The sequence below is a fragment of the Grampus griseus genome (genome assembly GCF_964374135.1).
Source record: "Grampus griseus genome assembly, chromosome: 1".
Lineage (NCBI taxonomy): Eukaryota > Metazoa > Chordata > Mammalia > Artiodactyla > Delphinidae > Grampus > Grampus griseus.
In genome coordinates, this window is record NC_139017.1 from 4733346 (window position 1) to 4757457 (window position 24112).

Sequence of the window (24112 nt, forward strand, 5' to 3'; positions counted from 1 at the left end):
AAAGCTGGAGGCATCCCACTTCCAGATTTCAGACTATACGACAAATTACAGTAATCAAAACTGTGTGGTACTGGCAGAAAAACAGACACAGAGACAAATGGAACGGAATCCAGAGCTCAGAAGTAAACCCTACATGTATGACTGAGCAATATTTGTCAAGGGAGCCAAGAATACTCAATGTGGAAAGGATAGTCTCTTCAATAAATAGTGTTGGGAAAACTGGATATCCACATGCAAATGAATGAAAGTGGACCTCTATCTTACAGATGTCACAAAAACTAACTTGAAATGGATGAAGGACTTCAACATAAAATGTGAAAGTATAAAAATCCTAGAAGAATGCATAAATGGTAAGTTCCTTGACATCACTGTTGGCAATTATTTTTTGGATATGATACCAAAAGCACAAGCAACAAAAGCAAAAAGCAAGTGGGACTATATCAAACTGAAAAGCTCTGCACAGTGAAAGAAAATGAAAAGGCAGCCTATAGGATGGGAGAAAATATTTGCAAACCATATATCTGATAAGGGGTTAATACCCAAAATATAAAGAACTCAACAGCAAAGAACCAAATAATCCAGTTAAAAAATTGGCAGAGGGCTTAAAGAGACATTTTTCCAAAGAAAAGATAACATCCGCCAACAACTACATGAAAAGGTTCTCAACATCACTAATTATCCTGGAAATGCAAATCAAAGCATAATGAGATATTATCTCACACCTGTCAAAATGGCTGTTATAAAGACAAGATAACAAATGCTGGCCAGGATGTGGAGGAGAGGAAACCCTGGTTCATTATTGGTGGGAATGTAAATTGATGCAGCCACTACGGAAAACAGTATGGAGGTTCCTCAAAAAATTAAAAATAGAACCACCATGTGACCCAGCAATCTCACTTCTGGGTATTTATCCAGTGAAGATGAAATCACTATCTTGAAGAGAATCTGCACTCTCATGTTCATTGCAGTATTATTCTCAATAGTCAAGATACGCAAACAACCTAAATGTCCATCAGTGAATGAATGGTTAAAGAGAATGTGGTGTATACGTAGCATGGAGTGTTATTCCACCCTAGAGAAAAGGAAGGCTACCTTGCCATTTGCAACAGCATAGGTGGACGTCCTTGAGGACATATGCTCCATGAAGTAAGTCAGAGAAAGACAAGTAGTATGTGATCTCACTCATATGTGAAATCTAAAAACATTGGACTCAAAGAATCGGAGTAGGATGGTGGTTGCCAGGGGCTGAGGGGTGGCAGGAGATGTTGGTTCAAGGGTACAAACTTTCAGTTATGAGTAGGTTCCAGGGATCTAATGTCCAGCATGGTGACTATAGTTCACAAATACTATACTGTGTATTTGAAAGTTGCTTTGAGAGTAGGGCTTTAATCTTCCCACCATACCAATGATAATGAAAACAAGTCAGTAACTATGTGTGATAAAGGATGTGTTAATTAACCTTATTGTGGTAAAAATTTCACAATATGTACGTTTATCAAATCATCTCGTACACCTTAAGCTGACAGAGTGTTATATGTCAAATATAATTCAGTAAAGCTGGAAAAGTTGTAATTTTAACTGTAGTTACCTAATTCCATGGTTTTCTGGGGTTTTTTCCCCACATAATAGTATATGTGGAAAATGAGATTTATATGGTAAGCTTGGGTAAACAGATACGACTGTTCTTTCAGATAATTCCAGAGAGAGCGGGGAGGAGTGGAAGGCAAGGAAGAGAGGAGGGAAACTGATTCTATACTTTTCAGTACCTACCTCTGATCGCAGACAGAAAGCATTGTTATGTATAGGTATAAGACCAGAACTTCGTCTGCCTAACTTCATAATTACAAATGTTCTGTTTATTTATTTTACTTTATTTTTCAGTCCTACAGTCTTCAGATATATGCAGTAGATTTTCTACTGAAAATACACTGTTTTAAAATGCATTAGCATGACTTGGTATAACATTTAGTACTAATGGGTTTTACAGAAAAAAATAAAACCACTTCTCTTTTTTAGCTTTAGATCAGCAATTCACATCTGTAACCACTCTCCTGTTGAGGCTCTCATTCCATCACACATGACTGACAGAAACCTCAGCCCTGACTGAATCTAGCAATTATCTCCTGCACCTTGGCCCTTGGATGATGATGGGGAAATACCACATTGTTACCCTTAAACACTAGGCTGAGCACCCACCAAACTGAGTGCTCAGCAGTGCCTGAAACAGCTGTTTCACACCTCCTCAAGCCCCCCAACAACTTCCCTCCTAGGAGGGAGCTTTGCTCCTACTATACACACAAAATAATCAGGAATTTTTGCACAAAACTCTTAACTTTGTACCCCAGATTCTAAAATCTCCTTGGATTCATACCTCCTCTCCTCTTTTCTCATCCCTATAACAATGGGAAAATATTCTTCAGCTTCTGTCCAAGGCTCATCTCACTGTCTTGATCAGGATGCCCTCTTCCTGCCTCCTCAGGGGTGTGCGTCTCTTCTTTTCTGGCTCTCCACTGCCTCACTAACTCCCGTGATCACCTGAACATGTGCAAGTCTGCTCCAGTCTAAAGGAAACAGAAACGACAAACAGACCTGTCTGGCTTCACCTCTTTCCTCCTATCTTTACTTTCTTCTCCCTTGTACTGTCTCTTAAGTACGTTGCCCCCATACACGGTGCCTCTCTTTCCTCATACTCCATGATCTTCTTAATTGGCCTTCTGCTTCCCATCCTGCCACTGGAGCTCATTTTACTGTGTGTGGCTTATGCTCTACACACACTTACCATTTTTTGAGCCATCGCCTTGCTTAACGTTCTGCCACATTTGTTTGAGAATTTTTTGGATACCCTCTCTTCCTGTGACTTTCATAAACACACCCTCTAACTATATTCTCCACACAGTTCAGGTGGTCCTTCTCCCACGGTTTAGTGGCTCCCTCTGATACCTTGGGTACATCTGCAACTCTGTAGTCTGTCCCCTGTCTCTCCAGCTTCATCCCGTGACATTCTCTCTCTCCTACTCTGCATTCTAGATATATTTCTTCTTTTTTTATTTCAGTTTCCAAATGTTTTCTGCTTTCTTTTAACCTCTAAGACTTAGTGCATATTGTTTCTCCATTCCGGAATGTTCTCCTCTGCCCACTTTATAGCCCAAATCATCCTTTGCTTGTCTAACTAGTGGCTTTCTAAATTAGAGTGGCTTTCCTTGTGCTGTCTGGTAGTATCCTATCCTTTTAGCATAACACTCATTAAATTTTACTGAGCTATAGGTTTAGATGCCATCCTTTTTTATACATTGTAGAGACCTATTTTGTTTAGTTCACCATTATATCTCTATAGGTGGAAGATTTTCTTTTAATGATTCCTGCTCATTTATATTCAAGAGACATCACCATTCTTTTCTTAGGAACAGTTTTTGAAATTATTAAGCCAGTGAATTTTCAAATTGAGTTCAAGCGTTCCCGCAGGATACCTTGTTTGCACAAAAACTAGGTAGCTCTGTGACATTTTTCTCCATGTATGCTATGGGGCTTTGGAGGGCAGGGACTTTTCCTGTTTCTTTAGCATTGCATAGATTCTTGAATAAAATAAATTGAACTTAAGTGGGACACAGAAATGTATTGATTTTGGAAATTATTTAAAATAGCTCCTCCTTAGATCTCAACTAAGAAAGTTCTAGCCTCTGACATTAACTAGCCTTATAATTAAGACATGCTCCCAGGGACCTCCCTGGTGGCGCAGTGGTTAGGAATCTGCCTGCCAGTGCAAGGGATACGTGTTCAAGCCCTTGTCCGGGAAGATCCCTCATGCCATGGAGCAACTAAGCCCTTGCACCACAACTACTTGAGCCTGCATTCTACAGCCTGTGAGCCACAACTACTGAGCCCACGTGCCACAACTACTGAAGCTGGCACGCCTAGAGCCTGTGCTCCGCAACAGGATAGGCCACCTCGGTGATGAGTAGCCCGCGCACCGCAAGGAAGAGTAGCCCCCACTCGCCGCAACTAGAGAAAACCCGCGCGCAGCAACGAAGACCCAGTGCAGCCAAAAATAAATAAATAGATAACTTTATTAAAAAAAATAAAGACATGCTCCTCATTGCATTGGCTTCAGTTTCCTCATTTGTAAAATTCTGATTCTACAATGTAGGTGAATAAGCACTGAAGCTATAATCAAGCAAAACACTAATACTATATATTCTGCCTTTTCAAAGGTATATAGTCTCTGAACTGTGGTTTTACAAATGCATAATTTTAAATATATTCATCCATGAATTCCACAGAGTTAAGTAAATATTATTCATTTGTGTAAATTAAAGTTTTTCCTGCATGAAAAAGTGTAGTTGAATCAGTAATATTTTAAGTTATTTTAATTTTTGGTTTTAGTTACAGGCCAGAAAATGTGAAAGGTCTGGTTGCAAAGGAAAATAAAATATTACTAAATTTATCTCACTTTACATTAAAAAAAAAAAGCCTCAGGAATTTGGAATACTTGTGATGGTGATGCACAAGTAATACATTAAATACTCTCCTTCCAAATTTACTGATTTAATAAAAATTTGTATATTTTTCTCACTACACTGTAACATTCTTTTATTAAAATAAGAGATTAACTATATTTATGTAAAAATCAAGTTACATGTTCTTCCTTTCATGTTTATTTGGTTTCTGGATTGTTGGTGGCAAAGTTCCTCTTTAAGATGTGGAGTCTCCTCTGAGTTACGGGTGGACACTGGACAGAAGAGAAACACAGTGTGTCCCAGTCACCGCAGGCAGTGGTGACTCCTACCAGCAGTTCCCATCCTTTCACCCATAAAATCAGCGTAAAATCGACCTAGCTTTGCCAGGTCAGATCTCGCATCTGGAAAGTAATCCCCAGGGAACAGAAAATTCCGTCATTGTGCATAAATTTGAAAATTGGACTATTATCATTTTTTTTCAGAGCTCTTTTGTTTCTTCCTCTGCAGTCCTTGTGAAGAGTTGCTGCCAACATGTGTCAGATACGGGGTAAACCTAACCACACAGGCAGTAACTAAGTTAATCCATTTCAGATACGGATTGCACATGATTATAATACATTTTTGGGTGCTGAAGTGTAACACGCATTTAATGAAAAGAAGAGAAATAGGGTATTTTCCACTATGTGACTAAACCGATACTTGCTGTTTTCATGTATTCACTTGTTCATCCTCTGTGAAAGAACAGACCAGACGGGACAGAAAAAACTGCGTAGTGTAAGGGATGAAGAAAAGTGAGGGAGGAAGACGTCATTAGGTAAATGCTGCAAACAGCAGGGCAAAGTGTTAGGGCTGTCCAACAAGACAGCTATCCTGGCTTTAAGGTGTAAGTGTAAGGAATCTGTCGTATTTTCTCAAATGGCAACTGTAAAATTGAGGTTGTTTAAAAGGGATATTTAAAATATTCACAATGAAACTCTCTAACTCCATTATTTATAAGAAGGGACTATTCCACATTTCTGCATGATGACTTGTTTATAGGGCCATTAGTTATTGTGTTAATTTAGCAAGATAATAACTTGTTTAATATTTCATGAAGAATCCATCATACACTTTTGTTTTATGAGATGCAAATCTTAATAACTACTGTTTTGGTAAAACTGCCACATAAACACACACACACATACATACATATATGTACATACGTGGGCACATATATATGTTTTCCAACATAATTTCTACAGGACGTTAATGTTTCAGTATTTTTAGGTGATCTATAAATGTCACAGTCATTTTAGAAATGTACACATTTTGTTTTACATGAAGGCATAATCATTAATGTTAGCTCCATAAATTAGTAATGCATTATTCTTATATAAGATGTTTTAAATGATTTTTATGTAGAAACTTTTTATTCCTTAGTAAAAAGGTTAATTGTAGAAAGTATGCTTCCTTTTTTTTAAGTTAAAATATTTGAAAAAAATTTTTTTGAGCCTAATAAGTAATACAGCAGGAGAAGCTGCCTCATGCTCAAAATGTTGCTGGTAATTACTGAGTTTTGAGATTAAATACTTGAAATTATGCATCCTTGGACTGTATTTTTAAAAAAGCAATATGGTATAGTGGAAGTAGTGGGATTGAGCCGTAATTTTTTACTGACTGGGTACATAAAGTGGTATTTTTGATATTTTGATCCTGTCTTGTCGGTTGTGCTTGTTACTTATATTGGGCTTTCAAAGGCTTTTTCGGAAGTAATATTATCCTTTGTACAGTACCCTTTTAAAGCACATTTGCAGTATTCAGAAGTATGTTATTGACAGAATTAAAAGATACGTATGCAACCAAAATATTTTTTAGTGTTAATTAAAAAGACTTCTTTTTATTATGCTAAGTAGAAGAGAAATAGTGTGAAGAAATAACGAAAATGAAAACCAGTGCGAAAATTTATAAAACAACATTGATTTTTATATATGAATAACTGGATATAATATATTAGAAAAATATCTATGAAATACCCCAAAAATGTCAATTGTATTTTAAACAAGCTTGATGCCTTATGCCTACCAACTTATCTATTGTTTTAAAAGCTGATTTATGGTGTTGCAAATATAGGATTTCAAAAGTGAACCTTGATATAAAACAAACATTATTACTGTGTTTATACACTTTTATTGAGGATTTTATTTTCTTTTTCATTTTTTAAATTGAAGTATAGTCGATGTACAATAAATAAATGTAAGTTACAGGTATACAGCATAGTGATTCACAATTTTTAAAGGTTATATTCCATTTATAGTTACTACAAAATACTGGCTATATTCCATGTGTTGTACGATACATCCTTGTAGCTTATTTATTTTGTACATAATAGTTTGTACCTCTTAATCCCCTATTTTGCCCCTCCCCTTCCTTCTCCCCACTGGTAACTACTCATTTGTTCTCCACATCTGTGAGTCTGTTTCTTTTTTGTTATATTCACTAGTTTGTTTTATTTTTTTAGATTCCACATATAAGTGATATCATACAGTACTTGTCTTTCTCTGACTTGTTTCACTTAGCATAATACCCTCCAAGTCCTTCCATGTTGTTGCAAATGACAAAATTTCATTCCTTTTTTATGGCTGAGTAGTATTCCTTTGTGTGTGTGTGTGTGTGTGTGTGTTTGTGTGTGTGTGTGTGTGTGTGTGTGTGTGTGTGTACACACATACATACCGCATCTTCTTTATCCATTTATCTGTCAGTGGACACTTAGGTTGCTTCCATATCTTGGTAATTGTAAATAATGCTGCTGTGAACATTGGGGTTCATGTATCTTTTCGAATTAGTGTTTACATTTTTTTCAGATATACATCCAGGAGTGGAATTGCTGGATCATATGGTAGTTCTTCTATTTTTAGTTTTTTGAGGAACCTCCATACTGTTTTCCACAGTGGCTGCACCAATTTACACTCCCATCAATAGTGTAGGAGGGCTCCCTTTTCTCTGCATCCTTGCCAACATTTGCTATTTGTGTTCTTTTTGATGATGGCCATTCTGACAGGTGTGAGGTGATATCTCATTGTGGTTTTAGTTTGCATTTCTCTGATGATAATGATGTTGAGCATCTTTTCATGGGCCTGTTCACCATATGCATGTCCTTTTTGGAAAAATGTCTTTTAGGATTTTAAATGGAAATTTAAGATGTTGTATTTTAGTCTAGTTTCTGAGGGCTGTAATATAATTGATTACATATTTACCACATTTATATTTTTCTTTTCAAATTAAAACCAGTATATTAAGTGGAGTGAAATCTGAAAATTTATATTTCAGAATCTTAAAATCTAAGGTATATAAGTAAAACATGAGTTGCTAAAAGAAATAATATTTTTAATAATCTGACCAAGTTATTCTTTTTATTATTCCTGTTCCAAAGGTCATTAAAACCCTTAAACTATCAAAATATTTAATTTTGAACCTCATCAACTGTAAATATTTAAAGAAAAAATTTAAAATTATTAGAAAAAGTAGCTTTGACAATTTTAAGAGTATTTGAACAAGACTGTTGCTATAAATGTGTTATTTTCTCTGTTTAATGCTCTGTGTCAATTATTTACAGATCCGGAGGTATTGTGGAAGTTCCCAGAGGACTTTGCAGACCAGGTTGGAACCACATAATTTTTAAAAAGCATTTAAAATTGGAGAATTAATTATTATTACTACTGTTACTACTACTACTATGACTACTACATATGAATTGATTTAAGTATTTTCTCTTGATCAACTCTGAGAATAAAAAGCCATGTGTGCAGAATACATGGAAAATGTTTTGAAGTTACCAGGTAGATGCGTGATGAAGAGGCCCTTTCGTGAAGCTATTAGGAAGTGAATGTTTACAGTTTCAGCATGTTTTTATACTCTTTTAATGTGTCTGTGGAATATATATTTGGAAACAAACATTTCCCCATCAGAAAACTTGATGATGTGGTACTTTGAGGGATACCCTTCTGTAAGTAAGACAGTAAGAAGTAGTAACTGCTATAACTAAGAGGTCAGTTCTACCCTTGTTACAGTAATGTTCGAATCATTAACATATATAAGTTGAATTGACATTATTTTCTTATTTTAAAATAATTCTTATCTATGGCTTTTGTTTTCTTAAAATGGGAGACTTGGAAATGAATTTACTGCATTTGTATTTTAATTATAATAGTCTCTAGTTCCTTAAGTATTTTGTATAGCCAAAACTATGAATTATTTTGACATAATATATGTAAATTTTAAAAATCTTTATAATTTTTATTATGGATTTATCATTTTGAAGTGAATTATATGGTTAACCGTACAAATTTAAATTTTTATATAAACAAGTACTACTGGAAATCTGATGAGCAGGTTCCTTTTTTTATCTACAAAGAAATGGGGTAAAACAATCTTGTCACTTAAAATTATAACACTACCAGCTTAACCATCAGTTAAGTTCACAGGTATGATTCTCATAATTTACCAAAATAAAAGCTGATAAAAGTATTCATTTTAAAGCAGTTCATTCAGAGATATACAGACACATGTGATTTTGATGTGGAAGAATAACTTTCTACATGTGAAAATCAGTATAGAAGATTAGGAAATGTCACTGAAAAAGTGAGTTAAATGAGCATGTTAAATACTAATTGGATCTAGTGCAGTCCTTGACTGTTCTTTCACATAAAAAGAGAGCATGTACTCTTAATTTGTTTTTAGCCCCTTGGAGAAAGAATAGATTTATAAGTATCTTAAGTACATAAAATAAGTCCCCACAGTGAAGACAGGATTTGTACATATGAGGCTTAATTGGGTTTGTTTCCCAGTAATGGGAAGTTAGGTTAGACACTTGTTGACTAATGTTACTGTTTTGAAATATCAATACTATTCCTCTCTTGGTCTTTCTAGTTCTCTCTGGTCTAACCTCCTGTCCAGATTCATTTTTCTTTTCTTTTCTAACTTCTACCTCTTAAACTGCCCCTGAGAATTCCTAGGGTATCTGAAGGCTCCTAACTTTGGGTTCACATAAGGGTGATAGTGTACTTGTCGAGTTCAGCTACAGTAAATTTTTCAGTGAGACCAGCAATTGCTGTTCCTCTTTGTGACAGATAAAACTGGTGCTAGGAATGTTTTAGCTGTTGCTTTGTTTCCCAGATTTGTGAGGTCAGTGGAACATTAATAAGCCCTCACATACTAAGTAAAACATAAAAGCATTTGACCATGTAATGGTGATGAGCATTCGTAACCCCCGGGATTCCAGGGCATGCGGTTCTTACAGACTTTTTGAAGGTTAGAGCTGAAAGGAGCTTTAGATACCATTTTGTCTTACTACTTCAGTTTATATTTAAAGAAACAAAACTTCATACGGGAATCCAGCCAAGGGCCTTGAAGAATGGTTTTGCTATATGCTTTTTGGTGAATATTCTGCGTACTACAGATGACACAAGTGCTCTGTGTGTATTTCTCATCCTTCTTATCTTTTACTGCTTTCCTATACTAATTGTCTACTTCTTCCTAAACAGCCTTTTCACTGGATCTGAGACTGCTTCAGTAAGAGTAATTCTTAATCTCTCCTTATTTAGCTCTTAACATGTACTAGGCACTATGCTAGGTGCTTATGTGCACAACTGATTTTATCTTCAAATTCTCCCAGTACTGCTAGGAGATAGTATCAGCCCTGAAACTGAGACTTAAGTAAGAAACTTGCCTGATAACACACTGCTTAGAAGAGGCAGAGCTAGCTGAGACTTGAGGGCAAGTTGGTGTAACTCAGAAGCATGTGTTATTAGCAGGGAAGCTGTATTATTCCTTCTGCTTGGAATGCTGACCCAAACCCTACTCACTTATTTTAGTTCTTTTAGAAAAAGTTTATTAGAAGTTTCCCCCCCAGTATCTTTATAATTTGAAAGCAGTGTGTTGTTTAATCCAAAGAAATGATACCAATCTGTTTAGTCCTTTAGTTGTACCACATACAGCTCTTGGTCCATCATAGGCATTGGCTTATTATATACTTCTTTGCATGTGTTTTCCTTCTTTTGGCAATAGAAGAACCAATGGGACAACCCAAATCACATTTCAGGAGTTGTAATTAATTTTTGTTGTTGTTTTTTGTACAGTGGAGAATTTTGTGTAGGAGAGTAGGACTGAAACTATAAGCATAAACTGGGCTGGGTCTTGGCAACAATGAAGGGCCTTGCTGAAGAGTTGGTCCTTCAAATGAACTTAAGGAGAGTGTGATATAACAACATAAGTCTGTTAGGAATATTGATTTGGAAGAGATTTCAGTATGGATTGGTTGTGGGAGAAACTGGAGGCAAGGAAGTGAGTTGGCTTTGCAGTAGTGGCGCTGAGGAGCAGGAAGGATCTGAAAGAGTTGGTTACATTAGGAATGAAGTAGAGGATGAGTGTGTTAACCTGAAACAAATAGACTGCCAGACGTTTCCACGGCAAAGGTAGGTTTATTCGGGATCAGCAGAGAATTGCAGCTCGGGGTCTGCAACCATGGCGAGCCAGGTGCAAGTTCCTGCGTGATGAGGGAAGGAGAACCTTTTATCCAGAAGAGAGGAAGTCAGGAGAGCTGTGTAAACAAAGAGGCCGTGGCTTTTCATTGGCTGAGTCCTTGCAGGAAAGAACAGTATTTCTTCTTCCTGTTGGGTTCCACCATGGTCACAGGGTGTGAGAGCTCCCCCTTCTGGTCACCCCAGTCTATTTAATTCAGGTTTTTGTTTATTAATTTTTTACGAGTGTAAAGGGGGGAAAGAGAGACTGCGTGCAAAGGTGTTTTGGGGAGCATGGGGTGGAGAAGAGTAGTGAAGAGAGAATGAGTTTCTTTTTGGCACTTAGAGAAATCTTGAATTATCTTCCATGCAAGTGATGGGAGGGGACTTTGGGGATTTAGGAAAAATGGAGGGTTTGCAACCTCCGGAAATAGAAAGGTGTGAATGAATTTGAGGATTTACAGACCGATTTAGTTGATGTCAGGTTTATGTTTTGCAAATACATTGAGAGCTGTGGCTGAGAAGATTAATGCAGAACAAATCTTCCCATCCATGCTGCTGATAATTGCAACATCTCCTATCACCTTTGTGAGTTCACCACTTCTGTATAAAATGAGTAATTTTGTTTCTTTTTGCTGCTGTCAAGCTAAGCTCTCCATTGTTCTTATATTCCTGTTGCTCACATTTACACTTAATAGCTTGATGCTGTTTTTCACAATACTTGACTTTTCCCCGGTACTTTCTGCTTGTTAATTTCGTGGTTCACTTTTCTGTAGGTGTGCTGCTTTCATGAACCATCGGCCTCTTAGGGCCACGGCTAGTCTGTATTTCTTGAGCGAGAGGAGTCAGGCTTTGGGAGCAAACTATACCTTTAGAGAGTGGTCAGAACTAAAATCTTATAAATGCTGGGGGCATTTTTGCGTTTGAATCACGGCTCTGTATTTACAGATTGCATGAAGTGTTGCTTTCGGCAGGGGTTTTCTCTCTCTTAGTTCCTCACCTGCAAAATAGGGCTGAGGTTGCTACTCTGACAAAAGTTAGGGTAGGAATGACGTCTACGAAGCATAGTGAGTGCCTGGCACATAGAAAGCACTCCATAAATGTGAGCCGATAGTTCATTGTAATGCCACGAACGTTTATTAATTTATGATGAGGAATAGATAAAACTGTTTTATGTAGAGTATTGTTTTTATAGTTTGATAACAAGTTGGAGAATTTCACTGCTTTATAGATCTCCAGAAAGATGTATAATTTTATAGTGTCAGGGAAGAAGAAATTTTCCTCTACCCTTCTAAGTCCTTCTGGCTGGCTTAAGAATTACATTGACATGAAACAGATTAACAGGAGAAGAATCAAACAAAAGGTTAATAACTTGTACACGTGGGAGAGACCCAGGGAGACTAGTAGGCAGCCAGAATGGCAGAAACCCTCCCCTTAAATACCATCTTCAGCTAAAGACAAAAGAGGATGTTGGGGGTCGTGGTTTGGGACCTGAAAGGGGAGGAAAGCAATTCACATGGAGAGGGAGAAGCAAATGTTTGGTAAACACGTGTTTGCTGGGTCAGGCAGGGACAGGGGGGCACAGAGTGGACTCTGATCTCTCTAGTCTAGTTCTCCCACCACACCTGGCCCATATTCTTTGCAGGTATCTCTGATGACAGGTCTATTCTGGGAACAGGCCCTCTAAACTTCCCGAGTCTTGGTTTCTTAAAAATAATCAGCCTGAATAAATCTTCTGCCAGAGACACACTTTGTGGTGACAAATATTGCTCCCCAATGGTAGCATGAGAGACATCTTCAGGATGGCTCCCAGCAGAAGTCATAGGACCATGGAGCCATCCTCTGCTAGTAATGGCCAACACACAGAAATCATTAGGTCCGTCTGCTTGGTTTCTAGATAGGAAAAGTAAGATGATGAGGCGCTGACCCCAGGTCATATTTCTTGTTTACCTTTAACTCTTCACTCTTGCAGTATTTTTCCTGCTTTCACACAAACTGCAGGCCTTTCATGATTCTGGGCCATTTCTTATGTCTCAGATGCCGTTTTCCATTTCTCTGATGTGCTTCCTTTGTAATACAACTTAGATGCATTACCTGCTGTGATATATTGAAGCATTCCTCTTTTTGTGTTCCGTAGGCATTTTTTTGTGTTTTGGGGTTTACTGCGTTACCTGACGTGGAGGAGTTGTTCTTGTGCATCTTATTTCAGGGGATGCTCCAACTTAAGCTTCTTTCTCAAGCCATGGACTTTTATATATTTATTTTTGACTTCTGTGTCCCCCACTCAGCTGCTGTACTCAATCTGTCATCAAATCTTATTGCTTGTGCCTCTTTTATGTCTTGTAAATCTGTCCATTTCTCTTTACTTCTAGGGTCCTTTCCTTAATTCACATCCTCCTAACTCTCCTTTTCACCTCTATTTTTGTTCCTATTTAATGTATTCTCCACAGTGTAGCTAGAACGATCTGTAAGGCAAATGATCTCACTAAAGGGAAAATACTGCTACTGACATCACTACTGTCACTCGTTCCTTACAGCGTGCTAGGCAGTTTTCTAACTACTTTAACTGTAGTAGCCCAATTAACCCTTATAGTACCCTTATAAGCCTAAGGGGCTACTGTAATTCCCATTTTACCGATGAAGAAACAGAACTGCAGAGTACTTAATTGATACAGCAGGAGTCACACAGCAATAAGTAGCAGAGCCATTATTCCAAGCCAGTGTGACCCCAGAGCCTGCTGTACTAAATGCTTATTGAACTCAGTTCTCCCCACTGACACCTTCAAGATAAAGTCCAGCCTTCTTACCATGATCAAGCCCCTTGTTCAAGGCCTTTGTTTATATCTTTAGCCTCATATTTCTGTCTCCCTTTCCCGTTGTCTAATACAAAAGTGGTCTGCATTTCATAGCGAACAACAGTTTCCCTTATGTACTCACCATCCATTTACCTTCTCCCTTTGAACATGGGAATCCTTCAGCCTGAAATGCTAGTCTCCTCCTTGCTCTCCCCTTTGCTTGTCTTTCTGGTCTCAGCTCAGAGGTCACATCTTCTGAGAAGCCCTTTGTTTGTCATGGGTCTGGATTGGATGTACCTCATTGGAGTTCCGTCAGCATTTTATGTTTCCCATGTTATGGCACTGAGATCTGTCATCTCTTTACTTTATATTTACCCCATTAGACCAACGATCTCTGAGACTAGTATTAAAGAATAATTTTTAAAAGAAAATAAAATCGTGACTCCTACACAAATTGAAGATTTTATTTTGTAGAAGTGTTTTATTTTTTTAACTCGTTAACTGGCAAGGGCATCAGTAAAATGCTATAACCTATTCAAAGGAGAGTTCAAAGTATCCCGATTATATAGGTAAATCAGGAATATTGTAATATATTTTCAGTGACTTTTTTACATGGGGGGGTGAGGGAGGAGGGGCATCAGCTTTCCCTCCATCGGACGTGTCTGTGGACAAATATCATTTGCGATGCTGTCATTTATCTACAACTTACAGGATTATAGAATACCTTAGACAGTGAAAAATGCAGGGCCCTGAAAAGAGGATGTCAGATGATGGCTTGTTTTTCATTGAAGACAGCCAGTAACCTTCGGTCCATTTCAAGTTTTACAATTTTTCCCTGCAGTCTTCCTCTTTATCCGGCAAGCATAATAATATCAAACAAAGATTATTCTAGATAACAAGTCCCATTAGGTTTGGCCCGATTATTTACATAGGCAGGACAGGAGTGTTAGTTTAGCCTATAAGCCTCCATGAATTTACATATCCAGGGCCATGCAGTGTAGAACAGTTACTATATCTACAAAATCACAACTTCTTTCTGGAAGTTTTTTTGTTTTTTTTTTTGCAGTACGAGGGCCTCTCACTGTTGTGGCCTCTCCCGTTGTGGAGCACAGGCTCCGGACGCGCAGGCTCAGCGGCCATGGCTCACGGGCCCAGCCGCTCCGCGGCATGTGGGATCTTCCCGGACCGGGGCACGAACCCGTGTCCCCTGCATCAGCAGGCGGACTCTCAACCACTGCGCCACCAGGGAAGCCCATCTGGAAGTTTTTATAAGGAATTTCAGATTAGACTTTTAAAAGCGTCTGTTTCTAGATAATCCCAAAGCTAGGAAACCAAGTCCAAGAAAATATCTTTCCCAGATTTTATGTGTACTATCTGTAATATTCGTAAATTCCTCTCAAGCTTAACAAATTTGCTAAGGTTCCTGGGCCGTGAGGAAGGGACCTTCTTTAACACTGTCAGGCAGGCACTAGGCCAGGTTTCCTGGGAGGGCTTTGTAGGCTCCCTAAGTATAGTTAACCTTTATTCCTTCCAAGTGCCTTGACATGGCTGATTAAACAAGCATGTTTCTCAAAAAGGACACTTTAAGTAAGGCCTTGGTTGTTAGTCAGTTTTTCCACTTATATCCTGGTAAAGTGAATGACAGATTTTTATTAAACTTATGCAAATAATAATATTGCAATGAAAAGTTAAAGGGACTTAGTAAGAGTTTCTGAATTCTGGGAGGGAAGGAATCAGTGAGAACTAGATGTAATTTAAAAATTATATTTCAGTTTACAGGAGTAGGGTTTACAGAATTATTGTGGGTTACAGACAGCTTAGGAAGAGAGGGAAGGGCTTCCTTATATGTCCAGAAAATAGAGCATTAAAGCAGCATCAGTATTTCAGACAATAAAATTTCCATTAGTTTACCCAACACAGTGCAGTAAATTATTGTTCTGCTGGACCTTGGCTTAGCAGTTTCATGGAACTTTCTGCTTCTTGACTAAAAGAGTCTTGGAAATCCTGACTCAGTCCAGTGGAATGGCCTGAACGTTGTCTCAGTGATGTCAGTTCAGAGACCTGTACCCAAGCGTCTGTTCTTTGAAGTGTCAGGAGTTTGAAGTACCTGATACAACCCCTTTCCACAAAGCTCTGAGGCCGGCCTTCTTTGTTGAAAACAAACTGTGGCCTCTAGCTTATGGCAGTCCTCAGGGTATCAGAAACAAAAGTAAACTGTCTGTAGATGACAGAGACTTAATGGATATGGTTAATTTATTAATGATTATTTTCAAGTTTGAAATGTCTACTGAGGGTTCATAATAAAAATAAAATATGGAAAAGGAAATTTGTTTCCGTTGTATGAAAAATGAAGGTAATAAACCCATTCAAAAAAAGTTTTAGACAAAACGTGTGTAAGACCAACAAGTAAGCCTGTTTTCGAAGGAGCCAGTTCAGGTTATGCCTGATGTATGAAAATGGGTGAACAAAATTTATGGAGGAAAGATCTTGAGATATAACATACAATAATCCTGAGGCATAATATAGCAAGAGTATACCCAGAATATCAAGTGAAGAGATTCATTGTATCTGGAGTAGGGCCTAGATGAATATATTTTTGTAAAACTTCAAGGGTAAGTCTAAGGTGCATATCCAGTTCTGAACCACTGACTTAGAAGATACAAAGAATTTAAAATAAAGAACTAAGGTTGCGACCAAGTGGAATTTTAAATAATAACTGAAATTATAACTGGCAATATTATACTATTGTTGCCTAATATTATCAGGCAAAGCACTGTCAGTAGTCTGATAGTATGGGAAAATTCAGCAGAACTATTTCGTAAGAGTTTGACTCTTGTTTTCCTGGAGAGTAAAACATATTCTGGAGACCAGGGGCATTGGCATGTCTCTGGAAACTTCCCATAAAGCATGTGATTTCTGAAATATTCATATTCATAAAATTTACATGTACAAATTTAACCTAGGGCAGGATAAGCACCTCTTCTGATTTGCCAGCTTTTTGTGTAATAATAATAATAGTTATATCAGACAACCCTCATGATAATAATATATCAAACAAACCAAATTACTTCTAGCATCTCATTTTATAAGGCAAGAGTACACATTCCTGTGATTTTCAGGGAATCTCTAGGAAATCTCCAAGATAGTTTTAGTTATAAAACGTATCCTGAAAGTTTTTGATTTTTTTTCTGCATTCAGAATCTGAGTTTGGGAAGGCAAAATTTAAAAAGTTGTTAGAAGATTTGGCTGTTTGATTAAGATGGGGTCCATAGGTGCCTAAGAAGCAACACTTGATTATCTGTTTAATCAAAGTGACAGGGCTTCCCTGGTGGTGCAGTGGTTGAGAGTCCGCCTGCCAATGCAGGGGACACGGATTCGTGCCCCGGTCCAGGAGGATCCCACATGCCGCGGAGCGGCTGGGCCCGTGAGCCATGGCCGCTGAGCCTGCACGTCCGGAGCCTGTGCTCCGCAACGGGAGAGGCCGCAACAGTGAGAGGCCTGCATACCGCAAAAAAAAAAAATCACAGTGACAATAAAATATTTAAAAGTAAATATAGACGGTAACACAATTGAATAGTTCTTTCGTAAATGAGGAACTTTTGTACCTCCCCACTCTGCCCGAATAATAGAAGACATAGTAAAATCAGTATCAAGGACAGAGAATTATTCTGTTAAGACACAGAGTTCTGGCTATCTCAGAGGTACACGGAGGTGAGGATAACTTTTCATGTTGCAGGCGAAAGCGTTAATCAGGAATCCAAGGAAGCAAGCCCATCAAAACTGAGTGAACTTTAAAAATTCTTACAGCTTCTTTTCAGTCAGGTATTACCAAACATTTTAAGTTTTATTCATTGTGCTCTGTCATAGTCAAGAACAAACTGACACTTAGAGACATATCTCGGAGATCTGCAAGGTCAAACTAATTTCATTATCATCACCATCATAATTGTGTCATTTGTGTTAACATGTAGTGCATCCATGATTGCTATCTTCAAATGAATTCATGTATCTTTTAAAAATTTATCAGTTTTAATTTCTAATACACTACATTTCAATAGTAATTACATAAACACTAGCTCTTCACCATCCTCAGCAAGTCCCAAGTATATAGAGGTAAAAAACAAAAAAAGCCCAAGAATTGCTGTTTTAGGATAAAACTGTTCTTTGAAAAAACAAAACAAAACACACAGTTGTATTTATCTGATACTGTTGTTCCTAGTGTAGTCTTAACCACTCATATTAATCATAACTTTTAACCTAAATAACTAACTTCTGTTTCACAGAAAAAGAAAAAACAAAAAACACTTGGGGGACAGATAACTGAGCACCTTGTGTCCTGCACAAGCATTTTACAAGACTACCAGACATGGTACCCATCATACCACTTTCTAACACCACACACCTCCCGATTAGATCTCTGTATAGTGGCCAAAATGAACAAGTTTATTAAAATGAGCCAAAAGTGTAGGATTTTCACAGCACACAAAAATAAAAAGTATATAGACTTAAATATGCTTAGTAATCAGTGTTTTTAGTATTCTATCTTAGAAATTATCTAGGTTCATAATATATATAATGTATCATATAATGTATAATACAATGAGTATACATTGACTAACTCAATATCAGTTCAATATTTTGGTTACCTGAAGGTTTTCAGAATTATGTTTTAGCAGATACATTACAAAATATAGTTACTGTTGAAATAAAGCTTACCAGAATAACGATACAGTTTGGTTGAGTAGAAATTTACACCTTTTGTAACCTTAAACAGTATGCCATTTGTTCATCAAACCTGTATTCATTTAGGAAAAACAACCCCAAATAGAATGAATGTATGCTTATATTGTACTTAATATTGATACATCAGAGAAGTCCCAGCTATATTTATTAAACTAAATTGATAGAACTAGGTGTTTGCTAAGGATTTTCCTTAATTATGTGAATTTGAATTCACCAAGAATTTTTTTGAAGTCTAGCCCATCTGAAGTATTACAAGTTCAGTTTCCTTATTTTATAGGACTTTTAGGAATAATCAGTTTATGCTCATTTCTCTCTATAAACCAATCAGAATCGCGCTCCTTTAATTTAGTTAAAATTTTTGTAAAGGACTCTGTTTTTCAGAGCAGCTTAAGGTTCACAACAAAATTGAGAGGAAGGTACAGTGATTTCCCATTTACCCTGCCCCACATTTGCATAGCCTCCTGCGTTATCAGCATCACTTACCAGATGGTGCGCTCTTGACCAAGGATGAACCTACACTGATACATAATGACCCAAAGTCCGTAGTCTGCCTTAGGGTTCACTCTTGCTGTTGTACAGTCCGTGGGTTTAGACAAATGTATAATGACATGTATCCATCACTGTAATATCATATGGGTATTTTCACCGCCCTAAACATGCTCTGTGCTCCGCCTAGTTATTCCTCCCTGCCGTCCCCAGCCCTGGCAACCACTTATCTTTTTATTGTCTCCATAGTTTTGCCTTTTCCAGAATATCATACAGAGAAACCATACAGTATGTAGCCTTTTCGGATTGGCTTCTTTCACTTAGTAATATGCATTTAAGGTTCCTTAAAGTTCCTCCGTGTCTTTTTATGGCTTCGTAGCTTATTTCTTTTTAGTGCTGACAAATATTCCATTGTCGTAAGTACCACAGTTTATCCATGTTCCTACTGAAGCACATCTTGATTGCATCCAAGTTTTGGCAATTATGAATAAAGCTGCTATAAATATCCACGTGCAGGAGTTTAATTTGTGACTTTATAATCTAGTTTATTGATACTCTCTGGAGATAGAGCACCATTTCACACCAACTCAGTAAGAGCAAAGGCCTCTCTGAATTATAGACATAGAGACTCACAGACACCAACAACTGTGATCATATTTTTAGGTATACTTTACATAGTGAACAGATAATATAGATAGGTAGGAAGGTGAAAGATACATTGTTAAAGCAATGCTATATTTTACAAGGCCTTTTTAGTTACGTTTTTGGTTGTTACTTTTATGATATCAGAGGTGAAAATTTTGCCAAATATTGAACAAGTTTACTTAACCTAGGCAATTAGCATGTGCCTAAAGCTGCCTTGAAAATACTCATAGAATACTTTTTTTTTTTGCAAGGTACTGGTCCGGCAACATAAGGCTGTAAACAGAAAGACGTGTGGTCCTTGCCTTCCAGGAGTCTTATTATTGGGGAGGAAGATTGGTTTGGGAATCAGAAGTGAACTAATATTCCGTTTCTACTTCTAACTTGAATGTACGACTTCAAGGAAATCATTTTTACTCTCTGAGGTTCAATTTTCTCCTCTGTAAATGGAGCCACAGGTTGCTTATTGTTTTTACAATACTTGGTTCTACGTATAATTCCAGCAGAAGGCCGGGTGTAATATGTGCCATGAAAGTTACTCACAATGCAGTGTAGACGTTCTGGGAAGGAAGACCTCACACATTTAAACAGGCTAAGAGGGAAGTAGTAAGTTTAGACTAATTGTGCTGGCGATGGCAGTATTTAGTGTATTTTGGTAGTTTCTAGGATTAAAAGGCTTGAGGAGGGAAGACCATGTTTATATAGAATAGCAAGAAGCCACTTTAAAAAGGAGATTGAAGACAGAAGCTAGAACTAATTTCTGTAGCAAGAAGTGACAGAGATGGCAAGATGACAAATACTACCTGAACACACACCGTGCATTATTTTTTTCTAATACTAGATAAATAAAGATAAATATAAGAAGTTGTCAGCTCAGAAGGACCTCGTAGTCCAGTAGGGGAGACAAAATTATTCATAATATACTGTCTGTTCTGTAATACTAACGGACAGGTTGTAACGGTGGTTCCCACAAGATTGCCTCACAGCTGCAAGCGGAGGGTTTAGCTCTGGACGGCAGTGGTGAGGTGTGCCTCCCTCTTTAAGATAAGCAGAAAGAAGGAAGACTGATGGCAGGGGCTTATTGATAAAAGACAGTATTCTGGGAGGACTCAGTTTCAGGGTTGTTGAAAGTACCTTTGTTCCTTAAATCGTCTTGATTGTCATTCTTATGCTGGCGTGACTTGAGAGAAAGGGGTAATGGGATGTGAGAGGAAAGTTTATCCTGGATATTCCGCCTTGGTCCTACTACATTATTGTCTCTTGCTTCCCCAAGAATTGTTGTCGGTTGGTACATGCAGAACAATGGCAGTGCAGTTGGTGTACTTGAAGGGTGTGAATCTTCATTCATTACTTCTGGGACTGAGAGTTATCAGAGGCCAGCAATAGAGAAAGTGGTTTACAGGTCTCTAAGCGGGCGTTGGAACGATATTTGGGAAGAGAACGTAGTTGTGGCATTGGGTGCATGTTTACACGTATCTAAGCGGGCGCTCGAAGGATATTTGGGAAGAGAAAGAATGTAGTTGTGGCATTGGGTGCATGTTTTACTTGCATTCTGATATCCACGTGGCGATGCTGGTGTTTGGCAGGTGTGCGTGGAAGGGGCTCTTTAAGCCTTGTTCCTGGACCACTGAGTGTATTCTTGGAGTTGGTCCTCTTTTAGGGTAGGAGTGGAGGATACTGTCATATATATAGTTAGGGTAACTGATTGTGACACCCTATTGTATTAGAAGCGCAGAATGATGAAATTATTTTGTGATTTGGAATTGATGTGGAATGATAGCTAAAGACATTAGAATTTTATTTCTTGCATTAAATAAAAGACTTTTTTTTTTGGATAGTATAAATTGGAGTTTGAATTCTGTCAGTTATATGCTTGGCTCCATCAAACTACAGGGTAGGCATTCAGCAAATGAGAGGGCGTGGTCAGATTCCCTTCGTGCCCTGCCCTGGCTTTTCCTAGATCCTGTTTCTTTTTTGGTGGCATTTCTGTTTTTACTGCCCATTTTTCTTCTTCTCCTTTTTTTTTTTTTTTTTTGTGGTCGAGTTCTACTTATTCTTAGACCTTAGCTTGAAAATTAATCCTTCTTTGAAGGTTTTCCTGACCTCCCAGGCAACCTGTCTGTACTTGTGTGTAGCCTCTTGCATTTACCTCTATATTATACAGTTTTATTTTCATTCTTTCTTTTTTCAAATGTCTCTATCTCCCCTACTCTGTATGTATCTTCTTATTTTTCAGTCACCACATCTAGCACGGTGGCTCATACATAATAAGGTCTGAATAAATGTATTTTGAATTACTAGTTGAATAGATAAAAGGAAGTTGAGTAAACTCGTTATAGATTATTTTAACCTTCTTGGAAAAATAGGAGCAAGATAACCTTCTAAGCAGAATAGATATGAGGGTGTGGAATATTAAATTTTGAAAGATTTCAGACTGGTGTTATGACACATATAATAGGGATTCATCAAACTGTGAATGAAAAGATGCGGCTCAGTGGAGGGGTCAGGCAACATGAAGGTTTAGTAGGTCCACCACTGTTCGTTCATGACGAGCACCTGCCTGTGTGTACCTTCTCTCTTTCTCACATTTCTGTTGAAGTTTAAAAAAAATTAAAAATCAATATATATTGACACACTAGTATGGCTCTCATGCTAGATAACTAAAAAACACCCTTGGTAATGCATTGAGAAACGTTCACATATTACATAATTATTTTAAATTACAATAATAAAAATCCATTAATTAAGCAAATCTTGGTAGAGACTAATTAAGAAAACTTGGTGGAATTCAACAGTTTGAATTACAGTTCTGAGAGAATAGTAGTAAGAAACTATGTAATATACAGTAATAAAAGAACATTTTAAATCTTACCCTTCAGCTGTATCTTTGTAGGTCTTTTGTAATTGTAGGTAACTTGCTAGTTAGCTGATTCCAAAACAAATAAACTCATCAGCACTGTATACAGTTTTCATGTTCAGCAATATCTGGTAGTTGGTCTGCATGGTTTAGGAAGAATGCCTGTTCTTTATTTAAAAAAATGTTTTACACATCCATCATTTCCAAAATGTATTTCTTTTAATGATTTTAAAGGGATTTGATCGCAATAAATAAAGTCTTTCATGATTTGAAATTGCCGTAGATTGATAGCTGGACATTTTATAATTATGCTTCTTGCATCAAGCATAAAATCTAAATTATTTGGGAGTAATTTATTAAATCTGAATACTTTCAAAATAAATATTTAAACAATTACAGATATTTTTAAAAACTGGATTTCTTTTTTTGCTTGTTTGGATTTGATTCTGTCATTTTATACTACCAGTTGATTATATCAGGCACAGAAAAAAAATTTAATTGCATTCTATACCAACTATTGTTTTTCCAAATGGAAAGAACAAATTGTCTTGAACCAGTTTTTTATGTGTGATGGTTAATTTTTATTTTACTACCACTGTGAATATTTCCGTTATATATGAACACGTATTTTTGATTTCTTAATTTTTAATGAAATTAAATCTTATAAAGAGAGATGATGGCTAATTTAAGAGAATTATAATCATATCAAGACTGTATACTTTGTTTCATATTCCATTTTATCAGTGATTTATCTTAACCCTAAAATATAAATTATTTCTTATAATTTGCTTTGTAGATACACATAGTGTTATCTGTTTTGCACATTCCTGTGTCAAAAAAAGAAGAATCATAATAAAACATAAGTGGCAAGCATGTGGGAAAGTGCTTAAAATTAAGTCCAAGATCATCACCATAATTATAGCTTTCTGTCTTTCTTCACGTAGGCAAGATTTGTTTCCTTTGTATATGCAGTGCTAGAAAGCTCAAGGCAAAATGTGATCATGTTCTTACTTTACCTGCATGCTTGTCTTATATTTTCTACTGTTAAAATTTTAAAGTTTTATTGCAAACAGGGAAACTAATTTGGAAAAACATAGTGAAAAATTTTGCTTTAGAGCTGAGGTATTTATTGGAATACAGAACTGTGTAATCTAGCAAACTCCTATTGAAAAGAATATTTTTGCATACATTTTAGATAATAAAATTTGAAAGCTCCTGAAAAAAATGACCTTATTTTTCTGCTGAAGGGTGAACAGGTTTTACTTTAATGAGCTCTTAGAGGTGAGGGGTTTTATACTTATTTTTATAGCAGTGAAATTATTATATTCTAACTATGCAGATAATTTAGACCAATCCTGGAAGGTCTGGCATTACTCAACAACCTATAGAAATTAAGTAATAATAGATGATGCAGATTGAAAAAGATAAATGTGGTTTCACAAGAACTTACTTTGTATTGAGCAGTAAACGTTTGATAAAAGTCACTTTGGAATTTAGTTCTATAACGGGTTCTGAATCTTTGAGACAAAGCGTTAGGAAATAATTTTTTTCAAAATGATGTAGCATAGGCTGATGAATCAGAAGCCATTCTCCTGAAATCAGGAGAAAAAAAGTTAAATTTAATATAGGGGCATGAAAGTC

General features: G+C 37.0%; 1 protein-coding gene across 1 annotated transcript in view; it reads left to right on the forward strand.

The window, feature by feature from the left end:
• The window catches only part of DENND1B (DENN domain containing 1B), a 253347-nt gene that overhangs the window by 57351 nt on the left and 171884 nt on the right, over window positions 1–24112 (forward strand). The window contains exon 3 of the mRNA XM_082670771.1: window positions 8047–8090. Within this exon, the coding sequence (XP_082526897.1) occupies window positions 8047–8090 (44 nt within the window). The remainder of the gene's footprint in view (window positions 1–8046; window positions 8091–24112) is intronic.